The sequence below is a fragment of the Terrapene carolina genome, unplaced genomic scaffold (assembly GCF_002925995.2).
Source record: "Terrapene carolina triunguis isolate 2854851 unplaced genomic scaffold, T_m_triunguis-2.0 Scaffold242, whole genome shotgun sequence".
Lineage (NCBI taxonomy): Eukaryota > Metazoa > Chordata > Testudines > Emydidae > Terrapene > Terrapene triunguis.
Genome location: NW_020664593.1, coordinates 1,185,271 through 1,195,044, shown reverse-complemented (window position 1 = coordinate 1,195,044; position 9,774 = coordinate 1,185,271). Strand labels below are relative to the sequence as shown.

At 40.9% G+C, this 9,774-nt stretch overlaps 1 protein-coding gene across 1 annotated transcript in view; it reads right to left on the bottom strand.

The window, feature by feature from the left end:
• Positions 1-9,774, bottom strand: part of WARS2 (tryptophanyl tRNA synthetase 2, mitochondrial) — a 95,251-nt gene that overhangs the window by 45,674 nt on the left and 39,803 nt on the right. Inside the window, exon 2 of the mRNA XM_024217750.2 lies at positions 2,379-2,636. Coding sequence (XP_024073518.1) covers positions 2,379-2,636 — 258 coding nt within the window. The remainder of the gene's footprint in view (positions 1-2,378; positions 2,637-9,774) is intronic.

Here is a 9,774-nt window from a genome sequence, read left to right as displayed (position 1 = left end):
TGAGGGGGGATTTGATAGCTGCTTTCAATTACCTGAAAGGGGGTTCCAAAGAGGATGGATCTGGACTGTTCTCAGTGGTACCAGATGACAGAACAAGGAGTAACGGTCTCAAGTTGCAGTGGGGGAGGTTTAGGTTAAATATTAGGAAAAACTTTTTCACTAGGAAAAAGTGAAGCACTGGAATTGGTACCGAGAGAGGTGGTGGAATCTCCTTCCTTAGAGGTTTTTAAGGTCAGGCTTGACAAAGCCCTGGCTGGGATGGTTTAGTTAGGGACTGGTCCTGCTTTAAGCAGGGAGTTGGACTAGATGACCTCCTGAGGTCCCTTCCAACCCTGATATTCTATGGTTCTATGAAATACAGTTACAATTAAGAAATCTTGTTTGTATTATAAGTTATAAAACTGTAGTTACACAGGAACTGGAATCACTCACTAGGGACACTGGGGTTTAACACAGAACTATCAATTCAATTTAATTAGAGGCTACACTGGCTTCCCAAAAGAACTCAGCTATGATGCATACAATCACTTGGGCAAAATGAAGGCTTGTGACAGACTGGTTTCTGGTCTGCCAACAATTCAAATTTCCTATAAAGGAGAAATACTGGTAAAAAGGAATTATGGGCAAAACATAATACCTGCCTCAAAAAAGACAATGAGATATCTCTTGGTCAACACCTATGGTCAGGGACAGAAAACATCTGAAGCTATTTAGCATCCCAAACTTATTTCTGATAACAGTCATTCACCCAGGATAGGTCTACAATGGAGGAAATTTTAAACTTGACTTAATTGGCAAACATATACGTACATACTAATGACATTCCACAAAACTGCCTGTGGACTTGTCCAGACTAGCATGTACAAATGTGTTAGCTAACTTGAGCTAATTAACAGTCAATTAATGAAAGTTAAAAAATGTGTGTAGACAAATTTCCAGAGGATGGTATGCTGTAAATGCGGGTTAAAAAGTTAACTAATAAAAAATAAACACACCAGAAAGAAGAAAAAAAGGAACCTCTGAACTGGTTTACCAAAAGAGGGTAACTAGAGCAGTGGTTCTCAACCAGAGTCCTGGAGGGCTGCGAGCAGGTTTCAGGGGGTCGACCAAGCAGGGCCAGCCCCACTGCATTGGTCTGAAGCCTGGGGCCCTGAGCCCTGACACCCAGGGCTGAAGCTGAAGCCTTAGCAATGTAGCTTCGCAGAGACCCCTGTGGCATGGGGCCCCAGGCAACTGCCCTGCTTGCTATCCCCTGACGCTGGCCCTGGCTTTTACATGCAGAAAATAAGTTATTGTGGCACAGGTGGGCCATGGAGTTTTTATAGCTTCTTGGGGGGGATAAAGGGGGGTTCTCAGAAAGAAATAGGTTGAGAATCTCTGAACAAGAGAATGACTAACACACAATGGACATTTAATAGATGGACAATAGTCTCTCTAGGGAGGTGGTTATCTGCATAAATACCTTTGTGAGGGATGCCAGATATTATAAACAGGCAGGCTAGCATGTTTAGGATCAAAAGGACCACAGTTTATCCATATCTATATTAGAAAAGTTGCATCACCAATTTAAATCAATCTAGTTAACTTGGTGCCAGCCCCACTGCACTTAAGCCAGGGTTCAGGCAGATTAAACCATGAGATAATTTCTCAAATAGAAATAAATAGGTTTAGTCAAAAGTTGAACTGGTTTAAGTGCATCTACATTAGAAGTCTTCACTGGGTTACCTAGACAGATTTAAAATCCATTTAGTTAAGCCAGTAGAATTTTCTAATGTAGAGCAGGCCTTAGTAGTCATAGTAGTACTAGTGAAGGAAGGTTATATGAAATCTATCCTACTTGAGAATCTCACTCAAAAGGGCAGGGAATTAAGGAATCCTCTAAGGTTTGTCTTCTGCAGCACTTCTGTTTGACAGATGCTCAGGAAACTCCAGACAAACCATCGACAAGAACCAAGTTCAAGGAGGAGGATAATGAAACCTAGGACTTGTCTACAACTGGTAAAATTCAGACCCTCTATTCAGCACCTCTGTAGCTCCACTGGTGGTTGCAAGAGTGGACTCTGCCCTTCTACACTACAAGCTTCCACTATTGCTACCAAGACTCACTGTTTTTTAATAAATTTGACTTAAGATCCACAAAGTCCTAGGCTGTTTGGGAAATATATGTATCCCAGGATGGACTTTGTGAACAAATCTTTGACCTTTGCAGAGAGTTAGTAAAGGCAGGAGTTTGGAATCTAACACCAGTAAGAATTTCTAGGACAGTCAGTACAAAAGAATAAAGGACTTGCACATTGCTATGTGTGCTCAGCAAAGTGCATGGGGAACACCAGATAGCCATGTCTGGGAATCAAGTTTTAAATAACTGGGACACTGACCTGTGACTGCTGAAAAAGGAGGCACTTCTCTGGATTGATACCACAGGCGAGGAGAGTGGCAGTGGTATCCAAGATGCTCTGACGGAAGTCTGCTGGCTCCCGTGGTACTGTGAGAGCGTGCAGATCTACAATACTGTATAACACAGAGTTGTACTCTTCCTGAAGCCTCACCCAGTTCTGGATGGCTCCAAAGTAGTTGCCAAGGTGGAGCTTCCCAGTTGGTTGAATACCAGAGAAAATTCGATCCATGCCACTATTCTGTAATGAAAACATTTAATAATTTATACCATCATTGCTTTTTCACAGCTTCTTTTACTTGTGGCTGTCACTGTTTTTCATATATTGGTTATGCCTCACCTACTCCCCATTTCCTCCTACTCTTCATTTTACAGTGTTTGCTGTCAAACTGGAAGAATGTATGTGATGGAGACCTGCAGGGATCTGTCCTGGGTGTGGTATTATTAAATATTTTCATCACTGACTTCAATAATGGGAGTGGAGAGAACACTTATAAAATTTGCGGATGATACCTAGCTGGGAGGAGTTGCAAGCACTTTGGAGGACAGGATCAAAATTCAAAATGATCTTGACAAATTGGTTAGTTGATCTGAAATCACCAAGATAAAATTCAATAAAGACAATTAGGTACTACACTTATGAAGGAAAAAAATCAAATGCACAAATACAAAATAGGAAAAAAGCAGTAGTACTGCTGAAAAGGATCACTGTAGATCACAAATTGAAGACAAGTCAACAGTGTGATGCAACTGAGAAAAAGACACATAGTTCTGGAACTATAATAGGACTGTCATATGTAAGACATGGGAGGTAAATGTTCTGCTGTAACTGGCATTAGTCCAGTTTTGGGCACCACACTTTAAGAAAGACATGGATAATAAGCACTGGAATAGTTTATCAAGGGAGGTTGTGGAATCCCCATCATTGTAGGTTTTTAAGAACAAGTTAAACAAACACCTGTCAGGGATGGCCTAGATATACTTGGTACTGCTCAGTGCAGGGGGCTAGCACGAATAGATAAGGTCTTGAGGTATATTTCCAGCCCTAGATGTCTATGATTCTATGATTTCCTCCAGCAAGGTAAGTATAATTGTTACATAAAAGAAAGATATCCTGGCTCATGATTGTCCAGAAACAGTTATTGTGATCAGTCATTAAAACTTCCTATTGTTTACCTCAAATAAATATTGAAATCTAGAATAATTTTAACCAGTCAAATTACATGTAAAAACAAATGCACTGGCTGAAATTGAATTCTGAAATGACTACTTTTCAACAGAGGCAAGGGACTACATTTTTGCTCTGGATCTGTAACTTAAATTTTTCTTTTAGCATGTTAATCATATTGATACAGAAGCTCAGGATGACAGTGAAGGGAATTTCAGACATTTCTCCTCAAAATGTTCAAAGTATCAAAAGAAATTGACTTCTCATTCCAATGAACATAAAAGGTTTAGCCCTATTGATGGGAAAATATTGGCAGTGGTGTTCTAATAGAAAGATTAAAAAGAGTTAATATATACAGTTTGGTTAAATGACAACTAACATTTTTGGAAAGTTCATTTTCCTCTGTCCCGGCTCTCAGGCTGATCATTCTCTCGGGTACATCTACACTGCAAAAAACTCCTAGTGGCAGCAAATCTTAGAGCCCAGGTCTACAGAGATGTTCCCACTCAGGCTGGAGCCTGGGCTCTGACACCCACCCCCATTGCTGAGTTTCAGAGACCGAGTTCCAGCCCAAGCAGAAACATCCACAGTACTATTTTTAGTGCTGTAACGCAAGTCCAAATCTGTAGTCCTGGGCTCTGTAACTTGCTACCACATTTTTTTTTTCTTTTGCACTATAGATGTACCCTCAGAAACTTAAGCTGGTAGGGTTCGATCAATTACCTCCAAACTTACCAGAAAAATTCCTGTGTACTTTGAAAATAATTAAACAATGTTATGTGAAAATACTTTTTGTAAAGTTAAGGGTGTGCAAGTGTAACCCTGCTTTCAATCTTAACTATGGAACTACTACAAAGTTTATTCATAACATAGGAAGTTTACATGTTAAAAGGACATCAACTTAAAAAAAATATTTCAAATAGAAGTGTGATTATCTACTACTGTTACAAGTAACATCTAAGATTCCTATAACTAAGATAAGAAAAAAATTCTCCCAGTTTTACTTTGAGGATTTGATGGCATTTTGTTTATAATTGTTTTCATGACTAGTTAGATGGTGAGCTTCCCATTTATGGGAGGTCTTTTTTTTTTTTTTTAAATAGGAAAAAAATGTGATTGTAAAACCACAAAAAATAACGGGGATACTCTTGGGCAAGTGTAAAACCTGAAATTATTTTTTTAATTCACTAGCTTTCAAATTGCTGTGTCCCTTTAAAAACTCATTTCTAATCTAGATGGGCATAATGAAATACAAAATTGTAGGTAACATTTCAAATAGGTAGTGTTTTTTTTTTAAATGACCAGCAATTCAAAAGAACATTGTGATGCTGTATAAAGGGGAAGGTGACTATAATACTAATATGGTCACCACTTTTACAAAATTGTGATAATTTTATACAAAGTATGCTTTCTGAGGTATCACTGGAAAAGTTATAATTTGCTGTGTATAAGTATTTTGTTATAATGTGTGTATCAACACTGTGTATGTAATTATGAAATTTTGGCTATGTGTTTGTAACTTAAACATGTGAGTCTAGGAAACGTCCACAGGTTAGCCCTTCAGGAATAATAAAGGAGCTATAAACAAAAGCCTCTACATGTCATTTCTAAAAACACCTTAAGCAGCACATACCACGCAGAAGGTGGAAGCAAAATTTGCAATTCATAGAAGAACTGTTGGCCCAGCAGGTAGACAATGGAGCTGTCTGACCCAGCACATAAGCATTGGCACCATCTGACTCCATGATACAGCCAGGATTTTTCCAGAAGAGGGGTCAAGATATAAAAGGCGAGGACAAAGGCTCCTGACCCCCTCTTTCCCACCACATCTCTGGACTGCTGAAGTCTGACAAAGGAAATTTTGAACAAAGGACTGAGGTCCCCTATGTTATTTGGGTAAACCAGAGACTTATAGGAAACTAGCAGATATAACATCCCTGCTAGAATTTTGGATTGACAAACTAAACCCTCTGTAATGTATTTTACCTGATTTAAACCTCTGAAATAACTCTCTTTTCTTTTCTTAGCTAATAAAACTTTAGTTAATTTACTAAAGTAATTGGCTGGCAGCGTTGTCTTGACCTGGTGGTAAGTGACTAGTTCTTTGGAGCCAGAACTTGATGTGTGGTGATTATTCGTTTTAATAACCTTTCATCACAGTAGTCTAGTTTGTCTGTGTGGAGGCTTGAGAGCTAAGGGGACTGTCAGTGGCTTTATGATGAGCTAATAAAGGGAGGATTTGTCTTCACTAACAGGGTATGTCGACCTAAGTTACGTTACTCCAGCTATGTGAATAACGTAGCTGGAGTTGATGTAGCTTAGGTCGACTGACCCCGGTGTCTTCACTGTGCTGCGTCGATGAGAGACGCTCTCCCGTCGACTTACCTTACTCTTCTTGGGGGGCTGGAGTACCGGGGTTGACCAGAGGACACTGCAGTCAATTTAGTGGGTCTTCACTAGACCCACTAAATCAACCCCTGCTGCATCAATTGCAGCAGCGTCGATCTCCCCGTAGTGAAGATCAGCCCTGACCCAGGAGCAGGCATATGCTGCTGGTTTGGTTAAATCTAACTATAGAACCATTTTGGAAGTGTCTGCCAAGTTTTGACAGTCTGACCTAATATTGGCACTCACAGTTGTGACCCACACTAGACACCAGTGACAACCATAACCGATTTTCTTCCTACTTTGCTAAAAAGATTCTCCTTTGCCTTCAGAATAGACTACCACTCTTCAGGTCAAGTCAATTTTCTTACTTAAAGTTAGAGCAAGCAAATACAGGACTTCTAATGGAGCTTTGTCTGCAATCTTTAACACCTAGTCATAATTAAACTACTATGTACTAGCAGAATCTGTCCCAATTACCATTAAATCAGTTTCCTGGGAGACATGCCAGTAAAACAATTATTCTGATGTTACAGTACACTCTACCCAATTGCACCACTCTAATATTTTATGTTTACACAACACATTTCATCCCAAGACACTTTGCTAAAGCAAAAATAATGTATCAATGGCAAAAAACTATGTTCATGCAGAGTTAATGTTGTGTAGTGGTAAGTAGTCCCCTTGAGGAACGCCGAGCTGTGCAAGGGCAACCTTAACTGAGGTCAGACTAGATAATCATAAGGGTCCCTTCTGGCCTTAGAATCTATGAACTCTGCATTTCCTGGTTTTCCGAAGTTTGAATTTTGCTCAACTCAATGGTCTGCAAGGGGATGACATGCCACCAAGCAACACTGGATTTTTTGGCATTGAATTTCCTAGACATATAGTTGGTAGGAGTTAGTAGTCATTTAGACAGTTGTACATATCATGTCTTACAATTAGCATACTGAGTCAGCCTGTCCTCCCACCCCTCTGGCCCCATCAGCCATGCTTCTGCACACTTCTCCAGCCATGTCATTGACCCAGGCAATGTGTTCCCCCCTCTTACCTGGCCCCTCCCTGACTACTGTGCCATGGCCTCCCCAGCGCAAGCAGGAACCACATCTTCCTGAAGTCTTCACTCTGGGTATATAAATGCTTCTATTGCCCTTCCTTCACCTCTCTTATAACCCAACTCACATGCAATACTTGGAGCAAAGGACAACAGTAGATTACAGTGGAATAGTGTTCCTGGTTGTGGCTATTTTTTGCAGGGCTTATATCTGTAGAAGCCCACAATCAAATGACCTCAAATGGGGATCATAAACATTATCTACTCTGCACCTTTGTGAGACACACCAAATTTCAAATAAATCCAAACGAGCATATTGATTTTAGAGGACTTTGAAAGGTTGACCCTTAAACCGATATCATGATGCAACCTTAACAATAGCAGCGATGTTGTACCACTATAATAATGTAGTAGTGCAACACTACTCAGGGGTACCCAGGGTTGTGGGGTTTTGCTACTACCTACCCTTAGCATGAGGAAACCTTGTTTGAGCCTGCTGTGGGTCAGCTCCCCACCACCACTAGCCTCTGGTAACACAAGCACTGTTTCCATTATGGCCCTGTTTTCATTCATTCAGAAGTTGGCACAATTCTCAGCTATTGGGCTGAAGTTTTCCAGGACTGGTTTCTCTTAAAAGTTGAATTTTTGGTGGGGAATTTTTGTCTTGTAGACTCTTCCTCTCTTATCTGCCATCCTGCAGCTCACATCTCTTCTCCTATTATCAAATCATATGAAGTCCCTGGGGCAATGATCGACAGAGGAACAGGCAGTCTTAACTCTCCCCATGTTAACTAGTTATATTTCTATGTGTTTGGATCATTAATGCAGGACTGCTGTGGCTTTCTAAGTCATACTGTACATAGTTCTGTACCTGGTTTTGTACTGTGAGCATAAGCGAGAGAGAGATGGTATTAGGTTGTGAATGGTGTCCAAGAGACTTGTTTATCTATCTTGTTTAGGAAAGCCTGCATGAATAGGACCGTTAAAACACACATTAGTTACTGTCACAGTTTTTATTTATTAGACAAACATCCTGCCTCAGCGAGGGGAGATGGAGTAGATGACCTCTCAAGGTCCCTTCCAGTCATAAATTTCTGTGATTCTATGATTTTCTCCTGCGAGGCAAGTACAATTCTTACGTGAAATACCAGCTTATGATTGTCCAGAAATGTATGTGATGGAGTCATTAAATGAAATCTGTATGTGTGCACATTGGCATAGTGTGTTCACAGCTGAAGCTCCAGCTGCACTTGGTCTGTGGGCAGTGGAAGAGAGGTGGCTGAATCTGAAGTGGAGTCTAGAATGACTTAACTCCTAATTCCTTGGTTTTTGTGATTTGCACTGATAGATTATGTAGTCTTTACTTCATAGTTAAAGCTGTGTAGGAATTTCCCAGCTTTTTTTTAAAAAAAAGTAGGTCAGTATCAACAGGTATTTATGTTTTCATGTACCCTGGATTATCACTAGCACCATTGGTACATATTAACCTTCAGAGATCTAAAGCTGATATTTGAAGACTAGGAAAGCACCATGGGAGTGGGGAGGTTGTTGGTGGAGGCCTGGATTGGTTAGCATGGGTGCACTAGGTGGAAATAGTGGAGGGAGCATGAGAAAAAAGTGGGGCTTGTGGGATGGAAAAGTGGAGGGGAGGGGAGAGAAGCTCTGCTCTGACAAGAAAAAAGAAAGTTGTTACTTGTAACTGGACTCTGCATATTCACACTCATGGGTTGTGCCAGCTGCTGGAGCCTAGAGTGTGGAACCTTCTCCAAGCAGTGCCTGTTACAGCATTTATGTCCCCACTCCTACTTCTCTGCTCCCAAACATCCTGGGGGCAAAGTTATAGAGGGGAGTGTGATGCCCTCCTCTGCCTCAGTTCCTTCCATTACTGCATCAGAGAAGGTGTTCATTAGACCTCTGAGGAAGAGGGGAAGATGGGTGGGGAGTGTGACTATGCAGCATTCATTTCTAAGAACTCTGGTTACAAGTTAGTAACCTCCATTTCTTTCAAGTGTCTCCTGCATATTCCTGCTTATGGGATAGTCTGGCAAGCAGCACTCCAACCAGGAGGAGGGACCCTGTTCTAATTAAATAAAGACTGATGTACAATTCTAACAAACTGTGCATCAGTTCGAGATGTCAGATCTGACATGTAATGTTTTGTGAAACTATGTAGAGTTCCAAGTGGCAGCTTTACATGATTCCTGATCAGACACATCTAAAACACGCTATGGACATGCAATCTAATACCTAGAGGGGGGGAGAGTGCTGCTATAAATAACTTTTCGGAATACATTGTTCAATCCATCTGGAAATGGTTGAAGATACTGCCTGATTCTGATGAGTGTCCACATATGAAATTAACAATTTACTAGATTTGTGAAATTCCTGAGTTCTATTAAGATAATAGGCCAGGGTTCTTTTAGCATCATAGAATCTCAGGGTTGGAAGGGACCTCAGGAGGTCATCTAGTCCAACCCCCTGCTCAAAGCAGGACCAATCCCCAACTAAATCATCCCAGGCAGAGCTTTGTCAAGCCTGACCTTAAAAACCTCTAAGCAAGAAGATTCCATCACCTCCCTAGGTAACCCATTCCAGTGCTTCACCACCCTCCTAGTGAAAAAGTTTTTCCTAATATCCAACCTAAACCTCCCCACTGCAACTTGAGACCATTACTCCTTGTTCTGTCATCTGGTACCACTGAGAACAGTCCAGATCCATCCTCTTCGGAACCCCCTTTCAGGTAATTGAAAGCAGCTATCAAATCCCCCCTCA